Source organism: Diaporthe amygdali (assembly GCF_026229845.1).
Source record: "Diaporthe amygdali strain CAA958 chromosome Unknown NODE_2_length_3802984_cov_64_841326, whole genome shotgun sequence".
Classification (NCBI taxonomy): domain Eukaryota; kingdom Fungi; phylum Ascomycota; class Sordariomycetes; order Diaporthales; family Diaporthaceae; genus Diaporthe; species Diaporthe amygdali.
Window position 1 is genome coordinate 3,104,177 of NW_026517022.1, and position 21,729 is coordinate 3,125,905.

Consider the following 21,729-nt stretch of genomic DNA (forward strand, 5'->3'; position numbering starts at 1 on the left):
GCACAGACGATTAGAGGCATAGATCTGTAAAAGCACTGAGGCTACAGTCCGTTCTGTTGATGGTCAAATGATACGTTCTCCAAAATAATAGATATGGAGACTTTTGGCTAAATTATTATAAGAGATATTCTCGTAGCAATAGGATTGCCCGAATCGTGTACCAAGAGAGACTTGATATGCATTATCTTACCTGATTCTACGAATCCAAACACTACAGCCCAAGACTGCGAATTTCACAGAAACATATAAGCTTTAAGCCTTCCAAGATTGAGAAGGCTCAGGATAGCTTGGAACATCTAAGACATCACAAAGCTCAGAGACTCAACCTCAGGGTTTATCACCACCGTCATGTCACTCAACCAAAATGAGCCCATTGCTATAATCGGCATGGGATGCCGTTTTCCAGGGGGTTCCAGCTCTCCGTCCAAGTTATGGGACCTCCTGAAGGACCCGCGCGACGTGGCCCAAGAGATCCCGCCTTCTCGCTTCAACATTGATCGGTTCTATCACAAGGACGGAGCTCACCATGGAACTACCAATATGAGGCAAGCATACCTTTTGTCAGAGGACGTCCGCCAGTTCGACTCCAAGTTCTTCTCCCTCCCTCCTGGTGAAGCAGAAGTTATCGACCCCCAACAACGACTCCTCTTGGAAGTCGTATATGAGGCGTTGGAATATTCTGGACACACTCTCGACGGCTTGGCTGGGTCTGACACTGGTGTTTACGTTGGCCTTATGTCTCAGGACTACTTTGCACTTCAAGGGCAAGATGTGAACGCAGTTCCCACATACGCTGCATCTGGTACAGCCGCCAGCAATGCATCTAGCCGTGTATCATACTTCTTCAATTGGCATGGGCCTTCTATGACGATTGATACGGCCTGTTCTTCAAGCATGGTTGGCGTGAACGAAGCTGTTCAGAGCCTTCGCAATGGCACCAGTCGCGTTGCCGTGGCTTGTGGGACCAATCTCCTGCTTTCCGCTTTCACCTTCATTACGTTGAGCAAACTGAGCATGTTATCGCCTACATCCAGATGCCGTATGTGGGACGCCGATGCGGACGGCTATGCAAGAGGCGAAGGTGTTGCGTGTGTGGTCATGAAATCCCTCAGCAATGCCATTCAGGATGGCGATAATATTACTTGTGTGATCAAAGAGATTGGCCTGAATCATGACGGGAGGACTAAAGGGCTGCATATGCCGAGTGCTTCGGCGCAGGCGGCACTTATCAAGAGCACATACGCCAGAGCTGGACTGGACCCTGCGAGGGAGAGTGATCGCTGCCAGTATTTTGAGGCGCACGGTACAGGCACCAAGGCTGGGTGAGTCCACATCGCCTCCCATGCTCGATGATATTCCTTCGCACATCCTTTACAGCCACACTGACTCTTCGTATGAAGTGATCCTCAGGAGGCGGAAGCTCTGAGTCGGGCATTTTTTCCCGAAGACGATTCCAGCCAAGGCAACCTCCTTGTTGGCTCCATCAAGACTGTCGTTGGTCATCTTGAGGGATGTGCGGGACTGGCAGGTCTTATCAAAACCTGCCTGGCTATTCAGAACAAGACAATACCGCCTAATCTACTGTTCAAACGTTTGAATCCCGACCTTGAACCATTCACACACCATCTCCGTGTTGCAACCGAAAGCCAGCCATGGCCGGAGCTGCCTGAAGGCGCCCCGCTGAGGGCCAGGTAAGTTCCGAAAGCCCAAACGCTTATTCTAGAGTCATTCTCGATTGAGCACTGACTCATACCCTACCACAGTGTTAATAGCTTCGGTTTTGGGGGGACTAATGCTCACTGTATCCTTGAGAGCTACAAACCCACCCATCCAGTTCAGCCCACCGAGGTCGATGCCGAGCTACCAACTACGTGTAGCATCCCAGTCGTCCTCTCAGCAGCATCTGATGTATCGCTAATTGCGCAAATCAAGGCGATCCTCGAACTATTAGAAAGCGACAGGGACGTTCAGATAGCTGACTTAGCATACAGCCTGAGCACCAGGAGATCAGCTCTGCAGAAAAGACTCTCACTCTCTGCGACGTCGATTGATGATCTTAAAGATAAAATGAGCAGCGTACTAAGAGAAGTAGCCGCGAAGGACTCCAGGCCCCTTTCAATTCAGGCTCTCGCAGCGCCGCCATGCTTGCTAGGTGTCTTCACCGGCCAAGGCGCTCAGTGGCAGACAATGGGCTCGAAACTCGTTGAAACAATACCGCTAGTCCGGAAGATACTTGACGAAATGGATAAATCTCTCGCCGAATTACCAACCTATCATCGTCCATCTTGGACTCTCGTGGACGCGCTGACTAGTGACGCCACAGATGTCGGGAAGGCCGTTTTCTCACAGCCTTTGTGTACGGCGGTGCAAATCGTTCTTGTTGATCTCCTACGCGCTGCTGGTATCAAGCTACGATCTGTTGTCGGTCACTCTTCCGGTGAGATTGGTGCGGCTTACGCCGCAGGCTTCCTTACCGCGAGAGATGCCATTCGCATAGCCTACTACAGAGGTTACTATGCAAAACTCTCCGCAGGCCCTGCCGGACAGAGAGGAGCCATGATGGCTGTCGGCACATCCTTCGAAGATGCGAATGAATTATGTCATTTAGATGACTTTGCGGGACGACTATGTGTAGCAGCCCATAACTCACCGACCAGCGTTACCCTATCAGGAGACGTCGACGCTGTAACTCAAGCCCAAGACATCCTGGAGGAGGAACAGAAATTCGTAAGAGTTTTGAAAGTCGACACGGCATACCATTCGGCCCACATGCAGAGGTGCTCGCAAGCATATCTGAGAGCACTGGATGAATGTGGTAGCACGACTTCAATACCACAAGCAGATGCGCCACAGTGGTTTTCCAGCGTTCATCCAGGCAAGCTTATGACCGGATCGGAAAACCTCGACGGGCAGTATTGGATTGAGAACATGGTACAGCCTGTTCTGTTTCAGGCCGCCATTCAGACTGCCGCTACCTCAATCAATCCAGCTATTAATTGTGTGATTGAGGTTGGACCACACCCGGCTCTCAGCGGCCCGGCTAATGAGTCCATAACCGCTGCGATCGGGCGGGAAGCTCCGTACACTGGAACTTTGAAGAGGGGCACAAGCGATGTGGCAGCATTTTCTGACACTCTCGGCGCCCTCTGGTCTTATTTTGGCCGAGCGGCTGTAGATCTTGGCGGGTTCCTCAACATATGCCATCCGAGGAACAGATCAAAGGTTACCTGTAACTTGCCAACCTACCCCTGGAACCACGACAAGTCATTCTGGGCGGAATCTAGGCTTAGCAAAGTATTCAACACTAGCCCTGGCAAGTTTCATGACCTTCTTGGTCTTCAGACGGCAGATGGAACGGCAGAAGAATGGAGATGGCGAAATGTGTTGAAGACGAACGAATTGAAGTGGCTTGCGGGTCATACCCTACAAGGCCAGGTCGTCTTCCCTGCAACGGCCTACATCTGCCTTGCCATGGAAGCATCTGTGCAGCTAGCCCAGGATAGGTTAGTAGAGTCGATTGACATCCTCGATCTTGAGATTCGAAAAGCCATCGCACTCCACGAAGGATCTGGCACCGAACTTCTCGTCTCCATGACCAAGATCAGTCCTCTTGATGCCGATACCGAAGTCATCACGGCCGAGTTTGCTGCTTTCTCAACGATCAGTAAAGACTCTGGCCAGCTTGCACTGAACTGCCGCGGCCATGTGCGCGTGGCTCTCGGCGATGACCCGTCATCTCGATTCCCACCGCGGCGTCCTCCGGTTGCGAACACCACTAATGTCGACGTGGACCGGTTCTATCAGCTCCTGAGAGACGATCTTGGATTTGGCTATGGCGGTCCTTTCCGAGGCCTGACAAGGATATCTCGTAAATCTGGCTTCTCTACGGGATCTATTCGCTGCGAACCTTTTGGTGAAGACGAAACACCCCTTCTCTTCCACCCCGGCATGCTCGACAGCGCTTTACAGGGACTCAATGCCGCTCAGAGTGCCCCTGGTGATGGTCGTCTGTGGTCCATTGTTGCACCAACCTTCTGTCGCCGCATCACTGCGATCCCAAGCCTATGCGGTAAGAATATTCCGGATGAGGTTGAGATAGACTGCACAATCACCGACCCGCGCGATGTCTTTGTTACCGGAGATGTCGAGGTCTACTCAAAAGACTTCAAAAACAAGCTTATCGAAGTGGAAGGTGTTACATTCTCCCCATTCGCGGCTGCAACCCCGGCGGATGACAGGCATCTATTCCAAGAGTCTTTCTTGACCGTGGACCAACCTGACGCACGGCTCATATTTGGAGATAGGCGTGCGACACCCTGGGAAGCGCGCAAGGCACTTGATGCCGAGCGCGCCGCTTTTTTCTATCTAAAGACCCTGCATCTCTCAGTGTCGTCCGAACAGCGCGAGACCCTGCCAGCGTATCGGCAGGCCTTGATCGCCAATGCCGAACGCCTCTACCACATTGTGAACCAGGGCAAGCACCCATTCGCTCTCCAGTCATGGGTGGATGATACCAGAGACGAAATTTTTGCCTTGATGGACAGTTACGGCAACCATGATGCTGATTTCAATTTGACCAAGGCGGTTGGAGAACATCTCCTTTTGACGCCATTACTCTGTGGAGAGACAAGCATCCTTCAGTACATGACCAAGGATAACTACCTCGAGCGATATTATACGGATGCCATTGGCTTTGAGCTTCTCAACGTTCTAATCGCCGGAGTCTTGGAGCAGCTGACCACCAAGTCTCCTCGCATGAAGGTCCTCGAAGTCGGCGCAGGTACAGGTGGCGCCACCAAAGCCGTTCTAGAGCGGATTGGGCACGCTTTCGGGTCCTACGACTACACCGACATCTCGAGCGCGTTCTTTGAACACGCCGCCCACCGCTTTCAGTCGCATTCTCATAAAATGCTTTTCAAAACTCTGGATATCTCGAATGACCCGCTACCACAAGGCTTCGAGCCACACAGCTACGACGTTGCTGTTGCTTCCAATGTCTTGCATGCGACTGAGTCTCTGAGGAACGCCCTGGAGCACACCCGCAAGCTTTTGAGGCCTGGTGGGTACCTCGTCATGGTTGAGATCATCCGCAACGATGTGATGCGACATGGTCTTGTCATGGGTGGTCTTCCAGGGTGGTGGGTTGGTGAAAATGACGGTCGCCATCACGGCCCCAGTCTCACTCTAGAGCAGTGGGATGACATCCTCAAGCAGACTGGTTTTGGAGGAATTGAGACAAACTCGCCAATGCCAGACCCAGTGGGTGTGCCTGGGTCAATCATTGTTGCCAGGGCACAAACTGAACAAATTACAAGGGTGAGCAAACCCCTCAACGCAGAGCCGGCTGCAGAGATCACTTCGTTGTTGATTCTTGGCGGGAGCACTCCTCCTGTTCAGTCTCTCAGGGACCAGCTCCGCGAACTCATGAGACCTCGCTTTGCGGAAGTCGTCTGTTTGGACAGCCTATGCACCTTGCCAACCCTGCCGAAAAGTTTCCATCTTTGCAGCCTTATTGAGTTGGACGAAAATCTCTTTGAGGATATGGAGGAATCTACCTTCACAAATTTCAAGGAGCTGATTCCTGCCGCGGGGAGCGTCCTCTGGATGCTTCAGGGGAGTCGGTCAAGCAATCCCCACGCTGGAACAACACTTGGTCTGTTCAGGACACTCTTCTACGAAGTTCCAGGAACACTGTTGCAGATACTTGATATTGATCAGCCTCTCGACAGGGTCGAGGTAAAGCTGGTTGCAGAGACCGCGTTACGGCTCCGCCTACAGGAAGAGATAGCCAGGCACGGCGAGTCAGACAAAATCCTGTGGGAGTTCGAGCCGGAACTAGTCCTCAAGAACAATACGATCCTCGTCCCGAGGGTCCGTCCTCAGGAGGCTCAGAACGATCGTTATAACTCATCTAAGAGATCAATCACCCGCCAAGTGGATGCGCTGAAGGCACCTCTCATACTGGATTGGATCGACGAGGCTTACATGATCCGAGAGCAGCATGAGAGCGCAAGCGTTGCCTCCGATGACGCTGTCAGAATACAGGTCTCGTTTTCGTTCTTGTCATCAATCAAGACACCCGCTGGTTATGTTTTTATTAGCCTTGGCAAAGATGTGCAGACGGGCCGGAAGATGCTCTGTTTCTCGAACCGCAATGCGTCAATTGTGAAAGTGCCAAGAGCCTGGACCGCCCCAGTCAGCGATGATGCGATAGACGGCTACTTCATGTCGTTCGTTTTGGCTGATCTGACTGTGCAACAAATATTGCAGATGTTGCCGCCTACAGGAACTGTGATCGCTTACGAGCTGAACCAGACCGTGTCGTCACTGCTGTCCAAAACACTCAACGAGATGGGCCGAAGGGTCGTCTTCTTCACTTCCAGTACGAATGTGAGTGGACGGAACTGGGTATACTTGCACCATAACAGCGCGAAGAGAGTTATAGATTCAGTCATACCTGTTGATGCTACTCTGTACGTTGATGCCAGTGGTCATGACCCGAAGGCCAAGCTGGGCAGTGCCATCGCTGCATCTCTGTCTCGAGTGTGCGAGAAGGTGGACATCTCCAACCTTATGGCGCGAGAAGCTTCCGTGATTCCAGAGAAGGCCCCCGAGTCCATTACTAGGCTGCTTCAGAGGCTCTCGTCCTTCGCTTCTTCATTGCTTGACAACGCCGCCATTCCAGAGGGTGCACCAATCAACATTCTTACGCTCAAGCGGGTCTTGTCGCCCATCGGGGTACCCAACTCGGACTCACTCATCTACTGGCAGGAGGACGAGCACGTGCCCGTCTCTGTCGAACCCATCCATCACCGCCAGGATCTGTTCAGGGCAGACCGTACCTACTGGCTCGCTGGGTTGACAGGTGACGTGGGACGATCCCTGGCCGACTTCATGATTTCCCACAACGCTAGACATGTTGTTCTGAGCAGTCGTACTCCGAAGCCCGATTTTCAATGGGCAGAATGGCATAAATCGAGAGGCGCGACCGTCGCGTACTTCGCAGGGTAAAGTGACCCCTTTTCGCTTCAATATCAATAAATTTAGGCTGAGAATGGTCTTGGCTGACTACTTATCCTCACAGAGATGTTACCGACTTCAGCTCAGTGAAGCAGACATATGATGATATTGTGAGGGCCATGCCGCCAATTGCTGGGGTCGCGAATGGTGCCATGGTACTACGTGACAGCTCTTTGATGACCACAAGCTTCGAAGATTTCCAAGCGGTTCTTCGCCCCAAGATCCAGGGCACAATTAACCTAGACCGCTTGTTCCAAGCCAACAATTCGGAGCTCCTCGACTGGTTCATCGGATTCAGCTCAATCGCGGCTACTGTTGGAAACCCTGGGCAGTCGGCCTACACGGCCGGCAACTGCTTCGTCAAAGCCTTGGTTGGTCGCCGGCGCAGCCAGGGCCTCGCGGGATCTGCGATCGATATCAGTCGACTCGTCGGTGTGGGATACATCGAACGCGAGAGCCATGGCCGACTGACGCAAGAACATCAGGAGCGTTTGACCACCCGATCCGGCACCATTGCTATGAGCGAGAACGACCTCATCCAGTTGTTCGCAGAGGCGGTCGTATCTGGTCGCCCGGACTCGGGCCTGAGTCCCGAGCTCATCACAGGACTCGCCCCCATCACGACAGAGCAGTCCAAAGATGCTTATTGGAAGACCAACGCGAGACTTGGCTTGCTGATCAGAGAGGTGGGCCATGGCGCCGCGATGGATGGAGATAGTGGAAATACTATTCCAGTCAGGCAGCTCCTAGAAGCTACCAACACTATCCAGGATGCGGTCAAAGTGCTGTTCGGTAAGCTGTATACTTCCGCTCTGCGATCCTATATGACTAACAATTTCGTCCTAGCTACATTCAGAGCTAAATTGCAGGCGTTGAAATTCCTCCCGGACTCGGACAGTTTGTACGACGAGACACCTCTCGTGGACAGTAAGTAGCTACAGGGCCACTTTACTTTTCTTCAGGCGTCATCACACGATTGCTGGATCTTCTCGATCCACAACTACTTTTTTTTTCTCCAAAAGCTGTCTTCCCTCGCGAGAATCCAGCTTCCGAGATAGGATGGGAAACATTACCTGGCATAAGCCCCCTCCTTTTCAATGCCTTTATCTTGCAGAAAGTTCTTTCGAAGGTTCCTGGTGACTGACTCCGGTGGTTATAGTGGGCGTCGACAGCTTGGTGGCCGTCGAGATGAGATCTTGGTTCCTCAAAGAGCTTGGCGTCGATGTGCCCGTCATGAAGATCTTAGGAGGTGCCTCCATCGCTAGCTTGGTGGATGACGTTTTGCACAAGCTTCCCGAGGAGCTCCTGAAGCGACTCGATCCGGACTGGAAGTCCGAATCAAAGGGTGACGAGACTGGGTCTACGAGGGTCTCAAATGGGCACGCCGATATCACTACCAATATCGTCGCGAATGGCCATACTGAAAGCACACCTGCTACTAATGGACACAAAGGTACTACAAACGGGACAGCCACTGACACCATACAAGATACAGTCAATGATAGCGCAGTTGTGAGCACCGAGCACAATGTCGATAACAGCAGATCCAAGAACGGAGACACTGTAGACGTTGGAAATGGAATGGTAAAGGGAACTTCGAACGGCATCATCCGCGGAACTGCCAATGATCTAACAAATGGAACGTCAGTGCTGGGAAATGGGTTAGACTGGGACAAAGAGTCGTAACGCTTGCCATTGGCAGGTCAATATATGGTATTTGATATGTCGGAACTCGGAATAGATATCACTATCAAGCCAATCCCGCATCGGCTCTCCTCAAGAAACGTGGAAGGCTTCTGGACGCGTAGAAGGCTATGACTGAACAGGCCAGCAAATGGGCAGTACCACGGCGTCGCTTGTGCATATTTACATCGCTGCTGCCCTTGCGACAGCCAAATGGGTAGTGGACCTTTCGATCATGGTCGCTCGTGGTCTATTTGGCATCATGAAAATGGGTGTTCAGCTCCCACTGAGACATCTACGTCACGGCATGTTGGTGGCGAACATGTCCAATGGAGGAGGGTCTGAAAGATTTCCCAACACGACCTTCACTTCGTGGGCTCACATGCGATGTCACAAATACTTTGATCCTATTTTTAACGAAGATGCTAACGAATTGATTCTACAATCCTTCATGACTTCTGAGAACTTTTGGAATCCGGGTACATACCATGCGCGCTCAGCCAGCTACTTTCGGCCGGGTTACACGAGGTGCTGCCTTGAGCGGAATGCATCGTAAGCAGTCGGGTAATTACGCCGAGGGGTGGGTCCTAAGATCAGAGACAATGGAGACAAAAGTCACCGGTTACGATGCCAGACACGGCGACATTCAAGATACCCAAATATGTACATGTACATGTAGGTACTTTCTACTACTACTATGGGCCACGGCGTGGTTTGTGACAATGGCCAAATATTGAAAGATTCCGCCCCTACCTACACTCTGACGGTAATTTCTGACTTCCCGATCCCGATTATCCAGCCAAATCTGCCACCCTGCAGCGGCTCGCAGATGTGGCACAGCTCCAAGCGATGTCAGCTAAACTCCCTTTCAACGTCAAGCCACCGGCGGGGGAAAAGACAAGTTTCATTCTCAAAACACCCTGAAGAAGACAACAACCCAACCCGAAGTCTGGCCGCGTCCACGTCAGACCAACGGAGACTATTACCATGACGACCTCATCGTTTGTCGGCGACCACAATCAACTCCTCAAGACACAGACGAAGGATGGCCCCGGATCCACTGAACCTCAAGCAGCGACGAGCAAGGAGCTCGTCCAATTGCCTGAGCCCGCGGCCTTCGCAGTCCAGGGCTTCAAGCTCTATGCCATTCTTGTGGGCGTCTGTTTCGGAGCTTTCATGATGTCTCTCGACGTCTTCATATTATCGACGGTCAGTGACAAAAGTCTGTTGCCTCAAGCACGGTCTGACAAGTTCCAACCAGGCAATCCCGTCAATCACTTCCGAATTTCACGACACGTCTCAGTTGTCCTGGTATCCAGCCGCCTATACCTTGACGACATGCGTCCTAACGCCGTTGACTGGCAAACTGACTGCCGAATTCCCTCTGCGCTGGGTTTACATATGCTTCTTTTCCATATTCCTCGTTGGAAGCGCTGTATGCGGCTGGGCCCCAAACAGCGATTCGTTTATTGCCGGCCGTGCTATCGCTGGCGTCGGCGCCTCTGGCGTCGCGACTGGCGGCATGACCGTTGTCCTCGTTGTTGCTTCCGCCAAGACGAAGCCATTGTTTATGGGCATCTGCAGCAGCTGCTTTGCGTTGGGTGTGATCCTTGCCCCCATTTTGTCTGGCTTGTTCTCGGAAAAGGCAACATGGCGATGGTGCTTCTGGGTCAACCTACCTCCGGGTGCTATCACGCTGGCCACTATGCTCTTCTTCTTCAAGCCCCTTCCGTCTGAGGGGATTAAGAAGAGCGTTATTGATAGAATCTGGAGTTTGGACCTACTCGGGTGCGCCATCTTTATCCCTGGCACTTTTATGTCGCTCCTGGCGTTGACGTGGGGTGGCACCAAAGAAAGCTGGGACTCGGCCACCATCATCGGCCTCTTCGTTGGCGGAGGCGTCACGCTCATCATATTCGTTATCTGGGAACGCTACAAAGGTGAAGGTGCCATGATCCCCGGCATATTACTCCAAAGGCGGACAATAACATTTAGCGTTCTGTTTTCCTTCTGTCATATGGGATCCATTGCCATCACAGGCTACTACCTACCTGAGTGGTTCCAGGCTGTCCAGGGTGTAAGCCCGCTGGAAAGTGGAACAAGAACACTAGCTAGCGCCTTGTCTCAGATATTTGGCACCCTTTCTGCCGGTGCTCTGGGTTAGTACATACTCGCATACACTCTATGACCCCAGATAAACACAATAGTAGTCATCGAAGACTGACCAAGCCCCTCTATAGCTCTCAAGGTGAAGTTCTACAATCCCTGGCTCTTCTTGGGACCCATATTCATGTGCACTGCGGCGGCTCTGTACTCTCAGTTCTCGACCTTTGGTACACCGGCAAGTCATTATATTGGGTTTCAGGTAATCCAAGGGCTTGGAGTTGGAATGGCTCAGCAGATGCCGTCCCTACTCGTTCAGCTGGCACTCAATGATCGCGAAGACCTCCTTCCTGTTGGCATCAGTCTAAATCTATTCGCTCAGTACCTCGGAGCCACATTTACTCAAGTTATTGGGGGCGTCATTTTTCACTCGGTCCTGAACCGAGAGCTCACCAACCATGCTGAGCTAGAAGATCTACAGATAGCCCAGTTATCTGCTGCTGGTACTGCAAATATTCGGCAGGTCGTAGAGCAATATTTCCCCGACTCCCTGCACCTGGTACTGGAATCCTATAACACAGCTATCACTTCGGTATTCGTAAGTTCCCATCTCTATAGCCGCATCCACCCCAGTTTGGTGGAGACCGTAACTGACCACGTAGATAGTTCATCCCTGTTTCTACAACGGCCATCGCATTCTGCCTCGCTTTCGGTGTCAAGTGGATCATGATCCAGGCGCCTTCGAAAACCGGATCTCTGCCTGCACAAGAACAGCAAGGGCGAGAGCAGGAAGTTGAGCTTGAACAACAACAGCCGCGCTGATGATACTGCACTCTGATATCTTGACATTGTCACGAATAGTGTGTCTCTGTTCTCTTCAACGGATGGTCCATCACAGTAGCCCACCCCACTCGAACTAATAATTCGAGGTATGTGGGTGCGCATTTGACATGCAACTCCCTTCTCATTCCTGTACTATAGACATAGACTTTGCGCTGTAAGAATGGGCGGTGGTAGGATAGAGGTGGAAAGGCCGAGACCAAGCGCAGGTTCTTGGAAGACATACCAAGGTTTCTGGTATCCAAATCATCGCGGCCTTTTCTAGCAAGTGCGTGATAAACTTCGACCCATCACCTCGGTGGTCATTTCTGCCCTTTAATATCATCTAGAGAAGACCTCGATGGATTCTTTGCTGTCCAGGATAACATTTGATGGATAACCGGGATACCACAGCTGAATGGCATTTAGAGCACTGGACGGTGTTCCGCGGAAAGTCGCTTTCAGCCTCCACCAGACCGCTTTCCACGTGAGCCGACGTAAAACATTTCTTGATATATTCAAGTTCTAGATTCCTGAGATGGCCGTGACACGGCTTGCACCGGGCCGTGAAGAAGATAAGTGCTGAAAAGGACCACGGCCCAGGACGCAGCCAAGAAATCCCTGCCGGAAAACAGGCATTGCAATTGATCAGCTGCATGCATGTGTTGGACGAAAGGCTTGCAGAATGTCAAGTCACGATCTATCCCGGGACCAACCGTGTGGAGCAATCACACATTCAACCGAATCAACACTCAAGCGTGAATTCTCTCTGCAGCCGGTGACAGTTCCGACGAAATGTGGGCCACCGTTCACGACGACTATAATATGTTGGAAGCATGGTCATCTCGATCCTTGTGGCGTTTATCGATGCGTAGAACGAGAGGGATGATAATTGTTTAGAATCCAAAGTCGCCCTGTGCTGCGTGGCCGACAAATATTCTCCCCACCGATAACAGAATGGAACTGTGGAGGGTCATTCAGATACCCCCACTAGATAGATCAGTGGGGCTGTGACCCAATGCACCGGGTTCTCCTCCTTCCTGTCTCGAGCTTCGCGTCTGGGCAACACACATCTTGGCGTTTGTGACGCCCACCGGAACAAGTTCAATCTGAGCCTTTTGGGAGTTTTGGTCACGCGATACTTCAAGCCTCTATGCATATTCCAAGGCCGTATGGTGTTACACTGTGTATGGAGAGCCAAGTTGGCTTCTACACATGTGGCAACCCAGGGATTCCCATGTTTCAAGAGCCAAGAGTTCCTTATCAGCATTTGAAAGTCTATTGGTTTGGATATCCCCATCCTCCATGCTTCGATCAAACCATTGCATTGGGCGAACGGCCTCGATAAATTTTGCTCCAAATAGCCATAGCCACTCTGATGGTTTTAGCATTCCTTGACCTGGTACCTGGTCCACCTTTTCCGCCAAACAGATCGTTTCCTTTCAATTCGGCTGGGCCCGTCGTCGAGTGCTAAAATCACCGAGTACGTGACCGGGCTAACCACAAAGGGACGGAGGCAAGCAAGAGAAATACTCCTGGTTGACGATGTTCCCCGCCCCCAAACCCCTGAGAGACAAGTGGACAGCATAACGCCATGCAGTGCGCGTCTGTAAGACATGGGGGCCCGATATCACGCATTCGTAACTTCACTCCCGAGTTCTTCAAGAGAATCGATGCTACGTTGGAAGGGGCAGGTCTATAGTGCCGAGGCCGTACCAAGACATCGCCAAGTGTGATTCTCTGGGCACCACCAACTGGTACCCCAGATGTGTGTATCCAGACCGGTGTAATCTGAGGCAAGACCTTATCTCTTGGTGCCGCCCCGAAGAAGTGGCCAGTTGGGTCTTTTATCCGAGTCCTCTGGGGCATGAATCCTTGAGAAAGGCTGCATGGGGGTCGGTGCTGGAGATATACACTGTCACAATTCATCTTTCACATGAGCTCATCCATTTCCATTTCTATATAAATCTGCCTATCCCAACGGTCAAGTTACATTGGTCTGGGCTCGTGGCCTATTTGCGACGTAACGCTTCCCCACCGGGTCACCATGGCTTCGAATGAGAAGGGCCCCGTTATGTCGAAGACAGCTACTCAGGATGAGCTGTTCGCTACATCCAGCACCGATAAAGGGGAATTTGTACGACGCAACATCTCCCCGGTATCAAATATTTTTAGAGCTGACCAAAATCGAAGTTTCCTACCGAGCAAGAACTAGATGAACACTCAAAGGCATTGGAGCAGTAAGGGCTTCTGGACCCGTCTCCTCTGGGGCACCTCAAGCAAGCACATTTAGTTGATACGGATTACAGAGACCTGAACGTCACCGAAGATGATCTCGTCGAAGCCAGGGAGCTCGCAGCTCAAATGAGCACCGAGGAAGTCCGCAAGGTGAAACTCACACCCACCCAAGTTCGCGCTGCCGAACACATGCTCACGTATGACGCAGCTGATGGCCAACGTGCTCCGAATCCACGAGCGCGACCCCAATTTTCCACACATCATCCTCGAGCGCATCCAAGCCTTCCTCGAGAATGACGATGTCTTCTCCAACCCAGAGAAGCATGAGACCCTCATCACGGAAATGAAGCTCGAGGCTGCTCTCATCACCAACAATAGTCCGTATGCCGAGGTCCGCGCAGTAGTTGACAACAAGGATGATCCAACCACCCCGTGTTCGACGGTTCGGGCATGGACCATTGGTGTCCTGTTCTCTGTGTTCCTCGCCTTCATCAACCAGCTCTTTAGTATTCGTCTGCCCACGATTCTGATCAGTGCGAATGTCGCGCAGCTGCTGGCTTTCCCGTTGGGCAAGGCATGGGAGAGGTGGATGCCGACCTGGGAATTCAGGATCATGGGCCAGACGCACAATATCAACCCGGGAAGATTCAATAGTGGGTGCTTACAATTATTCATGTCAGGCTCATTAATGCGGGCATTCTGACATCGATCATACAGAGAAGGAGCATATGCTCATTGCCATCATGGCCAACACTGCGCAGAGTCTACCATATACTCAATACATCGTGTGGACGCAAGTCTTGCCGCAGTATTTCGATCAGCAGTACGCGCGCAGCTTTGCTTATCAATTCCTTATTGCCTTGTCGACCAACTTCATCGGTTACGGTCTCGCGGGACTCACACGCCGGTTCATCGGTGAGTTCTCCACAATATCAATCTCTGTCCACCACCCCTTTTTGAGGACCATCTGAAACTCGACTAACCTTGCTCGAAGTCTACCCATCGTATTGTGTCTGGCCGCACTCGCTAGTGACCATCGCTCTCAACTCAGCGCTCCATAACGACAACAACGTGACTGTGCCCGGCCCTTTCAAGAAGTTTTACAGCATGAGTCGATACAAATTCTTCTTGTGGGCGTTTGGAGCAATGTTTACGTACTTTTGGTTTCCTAACTATCTCTTCGAGGCGCTCACCTTCTTCAGTTGGATGACCTGGATTGCTCCTGATAATCACGATCTCGAGATTCTGACTGGGTTCAGAAATGGCCTTGGGGTAAGACGCGACTCAACACCATGACTTTTGCCTATGCAACCACCTAACGATGTTCTCTTAGCTCTTCAACCCGTTTCCCACATTGGACTGGAATGTCCTTCTCTTTGACAACGTCGATCCACTGGTAAGCACTAACGCTGACATACCCGAAGTGGGACTATAGCCTTTCCCGAACACTAACAACGCAACGCATAGATGGTGCCAGCTTTCTCCACCTTGAATAAATGTCTCGGTATGTTTTTATGGGGCATCGTTATTTTGGGGATATATTACCAAAATGTGTGGAATACTGGCTACCTGCCCATCAATTCCAATCGCGTATTTGATCACTTCGGCGAGTTGTACAACGTCAGTCGAGCGCTGGATGAGCGAGGGCTGTATGACCATGACAAGTATATGGACTACTCGGCTGCTTATCTTGGCGCGGCAAACACCATGGTATACTGTGCCTTCTTTGGTATTTATACGAGCGCAATCACCCATGTCATCTTGTTCCACCGGTACGAGATCGTAATGGGCTTCAAGGGTTTCCGGGCTAGTATGTGGAGGAAGAAGACTCAGGAAGCCGTTGAGGGTGGAGAGTACAAAGATGTCCACAACCGCCTCATGTCTGTTTACCCCGAAGGTAATCTAACCCCCGTCTCCTTATAGTAACTCCAGTGTGGCTAACATTTGAGTTGCAGTCTCCGAGTGGTGGTACCTTGGCACGCTCCTTGTTGCCTCCGCATTCGGATTCGCTGGTGTTGCTGGATGGCCGACATTCACGACCCCGGGAGTAGTTCCATATGGTGTTGCGCTGGCTCTCGTCTTCGTGTACGTGTTCCTCTCCCATCCCGACCCTGTTGGTTCGCAATCCTCAGATGCAGCGAATCGATGCGTCTGTCATCCAAGCGAAACTGTAATAAACCAACTTTAAGTTTTCACTAACCAGAAGTGAACAGAATCCCAGTTGGAATTATCAAGTCGATGACTGGTATCGAAGTGACTCTCAATGTGCTGGCTGAGTTCATCGGTGGTATCTGGGTGCAGGGAAATGCGGTAAGCTTTAATGGACCCACCCATCTTCGGTGTGAACCAGCAAAACTGACTACGGCGCGAAATAGTTGGCGATGAATTACTTCAAATCTTTCGGCTACGTTACCTGCGCTCACGCTATTTCCTTCGCCAATGACTTGAAAATTGCTCACTATGTCAAGGTTGGTGACCAACCTCAGCCAGTTGCCAAGTCCTCCCAGCTCAGCTAACAAATTCCTCCTTAGATCCCGCCCAGACATACCTTCTCCGCTCAAATGATAGCCACTCTTATATCGACTCTCGTCTGCACAGGCGTCATGAACTTCCAGGTCAGTCTTGCACCGACTGCCGTGATCTCGTATGCTTTTCACTTCTAACACGTCGATCACCAGATCAACATCCCAGATGTCTGCTCGCCTACAAACCCACCCATGCGGTTCTTCTGCCCGGGACCAAATACCTTCTTCACAGCCTCAGTTCTGTGGGGAACAATCGGCCCTCTGAAGGTCTTCGGCGTGAACGGACAATACGCCGCAACGCTGCTGGGCTTCCCCATCGGCGTCGCAGTAACCATCACCATCTGGCTGATGGTCAAGTACATCCGCAACCCCAGAATCTCGCGCTTCGTGAGGCAGCTGCACCCGGTGGCCATTTTTTACGGCGGTGTCAACTTCGCCCCATACTCGTTCTCGTACGCCTTCCCCGCCGTGCCCATCGCGTGGCTGAGCTGGATCTACGTGCGCAAGAGGTACCTGGCCTTCTGGTCCAAGTACAACTTCGTGCTCTCCGCGGCCTTCAGCGCCGGTATCGCCATCGCGGGTATCGTCATGCTGTTTAGTGTGCAGTGGGCTGCGATCGAGGTCCCCTGGTGGGGCAATAACCAGCCCTATGAGGGATGCGAGGCGAGTGGTGCGCCTTGCCGGCTGAAGCTGCTGGCGGAGGGAGAGAGATTCTTTCCTTGGTGGGACGGGACGAAAACCCCAGCTCCCTAAATAGGTACTAGTATCGGCGGTGGCTGTCTTCTCCGTATGTGCATTTACGTGTTAGGTGGTTGTTGCGTTTCGCCTACTGTAGGGAAAGCAATTTCTCATTTGCTGACAACACAATTGCCCTAAGTTCAGCTTTTATAATCTGTTCCGTGTGAAACTGTGGCAAAGCATGTATTCCGAGTTGCTATACCAGGGGCGTTGTTGCTAAGAGGCTTTCCTTGATACATAATTGTCTTCAGTCTCAATAGAGCCTTTTGAAACACAACGTAAGAATGTCTTTCTACTTACTCGTGCACCTTACATATTGTTCACTTTGTGGTCGATGAACGAGCGACGAATTTGCGGCAGGCAGATCGTGCAGGGAATCATGAGATGGCGGGAAGAAGGCAAGCAGTGCTACCTAGGTAGTGAGTACAATAGGTGAGTTCATGATGCAAGTGCGGTGAGATGGAGAGGCGTCACGATGGGCATGCACAAGTGATGGTGAGATAAATTATTAAATAGTGTTAAGTAGCGTCTTATAAAAAAAATACTTATAGCTAAAAAGAAAAGTGGATAAAAATTTGCTAAGATTCTATTACACACAGTAGTTATATCCCACGGCCGCACGCCTGGGCGCTCCCGAACTTAGCTTCCTTCGATCACTTTATGCGGTGGATGACGACAAATCTGAATCAGCTGCAAAAGCTGAAATCTAGCACATGCATTGAATTGAATTTGTTAAACTGTTCGTTGCTACCGGTATGTCTACAGGTCGCCAAAATTTGCTGAGCCTCACAGCGAATGCCAATGTGACAGGTCCTCAATCCGGGTCATATATCTCGTACCATTCCTCCATTGTCGGCAGCTCCCCTTCCGATTCCAGGTCCACGCAGGCGAGGACTCTCATGTCAGCCCCCAGATGAATGTCCAACGAATCCTCATACCCAGGCGGCCCGTTGGTCTGCGACTCGTTGTACGACTCCACGCTGTCTATCAGAGCATGCGCACCGTGACTGATAAATTTCTGTGAGGTGTGGACACATCCGTCTGAACACCCTCCTCCGGGGCAAAAGCACCATTCCCGATCCGTTACATCGACTTCAATGAAGGTCAATTTGCCAGCGCAAAAGGTCTGGCGCTCTCTATTGTCGGATTTGTATTTGCGCTTGAGCCGGTAGTCAATAAACCAGAAAGTTTTGAGGCCATATATTTCGTCAACTTTGCTGAAGCCGTCAGTCACTTCTATAAAAGGACCATAGTCTGTTCGGCCATCAAAGATCTCCCATGCTGGGTCATACTCAACCGCAACATTCAAAATGGGCGATGAGTACCATGAAAAGGGTTTATGGCTATGCCACCTAAACAATGGGAAGTGTGCAATCCATCCCCAGTCATATCTGCTACTACTCCATGAGATATTGGAATTCTTAGGTAATTGGAGGCAAAGCAGGTCTATTGAAGGGCGTATAGTTAGGTACTGGCGTTCACCGCTATCGCGGATGAACTCCATATTGATTGAGGCTGTAGGCTTCTCGCATATGCTGTCCACTGTTCTCGAGTCCACTTGCATGCGTTTAGAAACCTGTGGACTAGTTTCGGACGGCCTGAAATGCCGCAACATTCTCTCGCGGGACTCGTGGCACGCTGTCCACAGGCCCGAATCTATCATATAAGTAGAGATATTTTCTTCTGTCCATGAGAGCTGGTCACTTCCCCGATGCCGGGGGGCTGCGAAGCCGATGCGGAACACAATGTCAGAATCTTCAGAATCTCTTGTGGCATGGACCTTTGTGGCTGGGTTGACAACAGAATCGGGATCGCTATCGTTGTCATAGATGGTGAAGAAGTGGACGGCTGCGTCATCATCTCGGATCGCCATATCCCAGATCCTATCTCGCAGCTCTTTCGGAAGGTCAAAAAAAAGGTGAAATGGTGCCATTATCGCCGACGGTCTTGAATGTGTATACCATGTGGATCAGATGATTGCGATGCACAATAAACTTGAAGGTGGTTCAATACAGGTGATAAGTTGAGTTTGCGGTTTTGGAGGGATTCTAAGCACCACATTTCGACCGCCTACTGCTATTTATACTTAACAGTCACACCAAGGTGCCAACCCTTAGGAAATTGAGCGCTTTTCAAGGAAAGTACCACTGAGTCTTGGTGGAATAAGCTCTAGAGCTACGCATCTGCCAGCCCGTAGCGCCACTCATAGTGCGCCTCGGCTGTCATGTGCTAGTGATGGGCTGTGACACAAATTGTACTACACGGCACAGGCGCCAGCTGGCAGCAGATTACAAGTGACTCATTCATACTGCCACCAACTGGCACTCCAGATCTGGGAACCACATATACCTTTTGCGACATCCCCGTGGACTCGGGCCAATCCAGGGGAATAGGAGGCCATTGCCGGCATGAGTGTCAAATATAGAGCAACTTATGGCGCTACCCAGGGGCCTTGCAAGTTAGGCATACGCTGACTTGAATGGGCTGCGTAAGATGAGACACCACCATTAATGCAAACAATTGGTATATTGCGGCGTCGCGGAGGAAGTGTAATAAGTAATGATACAAAAAGTTATTCAATAAGAGATGTTCCTCAACAATTCAGCTCTCGAGACATGTTCCTATAAGATATGTTCCGAATGAGGGTTTCTATGAGCTTTAATTGCGTGGGGCCTTATTCCATGATCTCACCTCTCAAAGCCTATCTTGAAGGCACCACTCTGGATCTGCGCCCTTTTCACGAGGAAGAAGTGGCAGAAAGTGGCATGAGGGCCCCTGATGAAGCCTCGCTGTCGTAGCTGAGTTCATATAAAGCTATGATAGGGGTGTAGATGCTGATAAGGATGCCTCATCGTTCCAAGACGCTGAGAAGACAGCAGAGGGAGACTGGGCATGAGAGCTTATTTCGACCGTTGCGGGAAGCTGCAAAGTCAACGTACAGGAGGAAGTTAAGATATGTGCTCGTATAGCGTTCAAGGTTGGGTGGAGGAAAAATTCCTTGGAGATGGGACATGGCCCTGGAGGTGCCAGGGCAGCGAATGGTTGAATCAAAGTGAGGCTCCAGCCCAATACATGAGAGCCGTTAGCCAGGATAGCATTCACCAAAACCGAGTACAGCCTTCAATGGGTCTACGTCCTTTGAACACATAAGATGATGCTTGTTGAATTGTTAGCAGGGTTTTGGATTTGTGCGCTTCCTATGTCTGCTGATCAAAACCCTGCTTTAGACACGACAAACGCAGCCGCCGTATCTGCGTCTTGAGCATAGGTCAGATGATCAAGAAGTATTAAGTCGCCGAATTGGCAGATATCATCCCCCTGGTGACATACTACCATGACTTTCTCCAAATCCACATTCTCCACACTTTGGCTGCTGTCTGTTATGAGTCAGCGGGTGTGTAAACGAAATAGACGCGCTACAAGATCTAGAGCAGACAAACCTGGATCCCCAAAGATCACAACCGAGCTGACTGCCTGCATGGTCTCTGCTGGCAACAATTTGGCTGCGTTGTGGACCAGTTGCCCACCTTGAGAGTATCCGCTCAGTACGATCTTCGAGTTGGGACAGGAGCTCAAGGCTTTGGTCACAAGTGAGGCCCTGTTCATGCCAAGTCAGCTGGAGCTTCTTCACATACTCCGTATTGCACAGCGGCGAGACTTACATCTCCTGGCTTCCTTCCGGATCACCGCCTTCCAGGTAGTCTGTGACCGTCGCATCATAGTCGACGCCCTGCACGCCCAGCGTATGAGAACTGCCTAAGGCTCCCTCCAGAGCCTTGAAAAAGGGCGGTCCGACCAGGGCTCCTACATTTCCCGGTTCCTGCGTTCCTCTTGAGAATACCACCAACAGATCACCACAGGTCCCGTCGTTGAGGTCCTGCCGTGTCGTCTTGAACCCCAGAGCCAGTGCGAGTGCTTCCTCTGCGGCCACATTCAGTTTCTGAGCAGCCTCTAAGGTGACATCGAAGGGGAACAGCTTTGATACGAGGGCGAGGATGTCGTTGACGTCGAAGTGAGACTGAGCAATGAAAGGTATGGTGAACGCATGTGCGCTCAGGGCGAGAGCAGGAAGCAAGCCAGCGGTGAGCTTCATTATGGCGGGTTCAACGACGTAACGGAACCGGCGTTCGGCTCAAGACTTGAGCCTGAGCCTCAGAGTGGTCTATTGAGGCGTGCAGCCTGTGAGAGCGGGATGGCATTCTGGATGCCTCAGAAGCAGGCTGGATGGAACCCTGGTATTTGTATATTCACTGCGCCGTCTCATGCTCGGCATCATTCCTGGAGTTAGGTCTCCTATCCAAGACCACCCACCACTAATTTCGAATGCTGGTGGTTATTATCCTCTGTCTAGCTAGTACGGATCCAGCGCAGGAATGGGCCTCCTGAGTGGCGCTGGATGGGAATATCCGCCCAATAATTGAACCAGCCGGCCTCCAATCAGGTCATTGAACAGACAGAAGCTCTGCAATCCTTGAGGATCCACCGTGCCTCGACAGGCGCTGCCCGCTGCTGGAGGCTCAGGGCACGGGGGCGGGATCCACCAAGAATAGAGCGACAGGTGGTGCCTGTGGCCTACGATTGGACACAGGATGCTCGCTCTCCC

The 21,729-nt window shown here is 51.4% G+C and overlaps 4 protein-coding genes across 4 annotated transcripts; 2 read left to right on the top strand and 2 right to left on the bottom strand.

The window, feature by feature from the left end:
• Window positions 1-348: 348 nt before the first annotated feature.
• On the top strand, window positions 349-11,628 carry J7T55_012297 (uncharacterized protein; the record flags this gene model as incomplete). Its single annotated transcript, XM_053137169.1, has 14 exons — window positions 349-1,322; window positions 1,401-1,691; window positions 1,764-7,007; window positions 7,085-7,812; window positions 7,867-7,947; window positions 8,180-8,663; window positions 8,863-9,255; window positions 9,338-9,366; window positions 9,503-9,554; window positions 9,630-9,912; window positions 9,965-10,780; window positions 10,832-10,862; window positions 10,944-11,404; window positions 11,473-11,628. 14 exons carry the CDS (start codon window positions 349-351, stop codon window positions 11,626-11,628), a joined length of 10,023 nt encoding a protein of 3,340 aa, XP_053000097.1.
• A 2,044-nt stretch (window positions 11,629-13,672) lies between these two features.
• Window positions 13,673-17,141, top strand: J7T55_012298 (OPT oligopeptide transporter; the record flags this gene model as incomplete). Its single annotated transcript, XM_053137170.1, has 13 exons — window positions 13,673-13,762; window positions 13,819-13,865; window positions 13,935-14,013; window positions 14,072-14,516; window positions 14,581-14,778; window positions 14,858-15,135; window positions 15,197-15,259; window positions 15,331-15,760; window positions 15,819-15,980; window positions 16,085-16,173; window positions 16,239-16,331; window positions 16,395-16,478; window positions 16,542-17,141. The coding sequence occupies 13 exons, from the start codon at window positions 13,673-13,675 to the stop codon at window positions 17,139-17,141; spliced, it is 2,658 nt and encodes an 885-aa protein (XP_053000098.1).
• Window positions 17,142-17,940: 799 nt separating this feature from the next.
• Window positions 17,941-19,059, bottom strand: J7T55_012299 (uncharacterized protein; the record flags this gene model as incomplete). The annotated part of the gene is made up of 1 exon (XM_053137171.1): window positions 17,941-19,059. The coding sequence occupies one exon, from the start codon at window positions 19,057-19,059 to the stop codon at window positions 17,941-17,943; it is 1,119 nt and encodes a 372-aa protein (XP_053000099.1).
• Window positions 19,060-20,336: 1,277 nt separating this feature from the next.
• On the bottom strand, window positions 20,337-21,219 carry J7T55_012300 (cutinase; the record flags this gene model as incomplete). Its single annotated transcript, XM_053137172.1, has 3 exons — window positions 20,337-20,503; window positions 20,567-20,724; window positions 20,789-21,219. The coding sequence occupies 3 exons, from the start codon at window positions 21,217-21,219 to the stop codon at window positions 20,337-20,339; spliced, it is 756 nt and encodes a 251-aa protein (XP_053000100.1).
• Window positions 21,220-21,729: the final 510 nt, after the last annotated feature.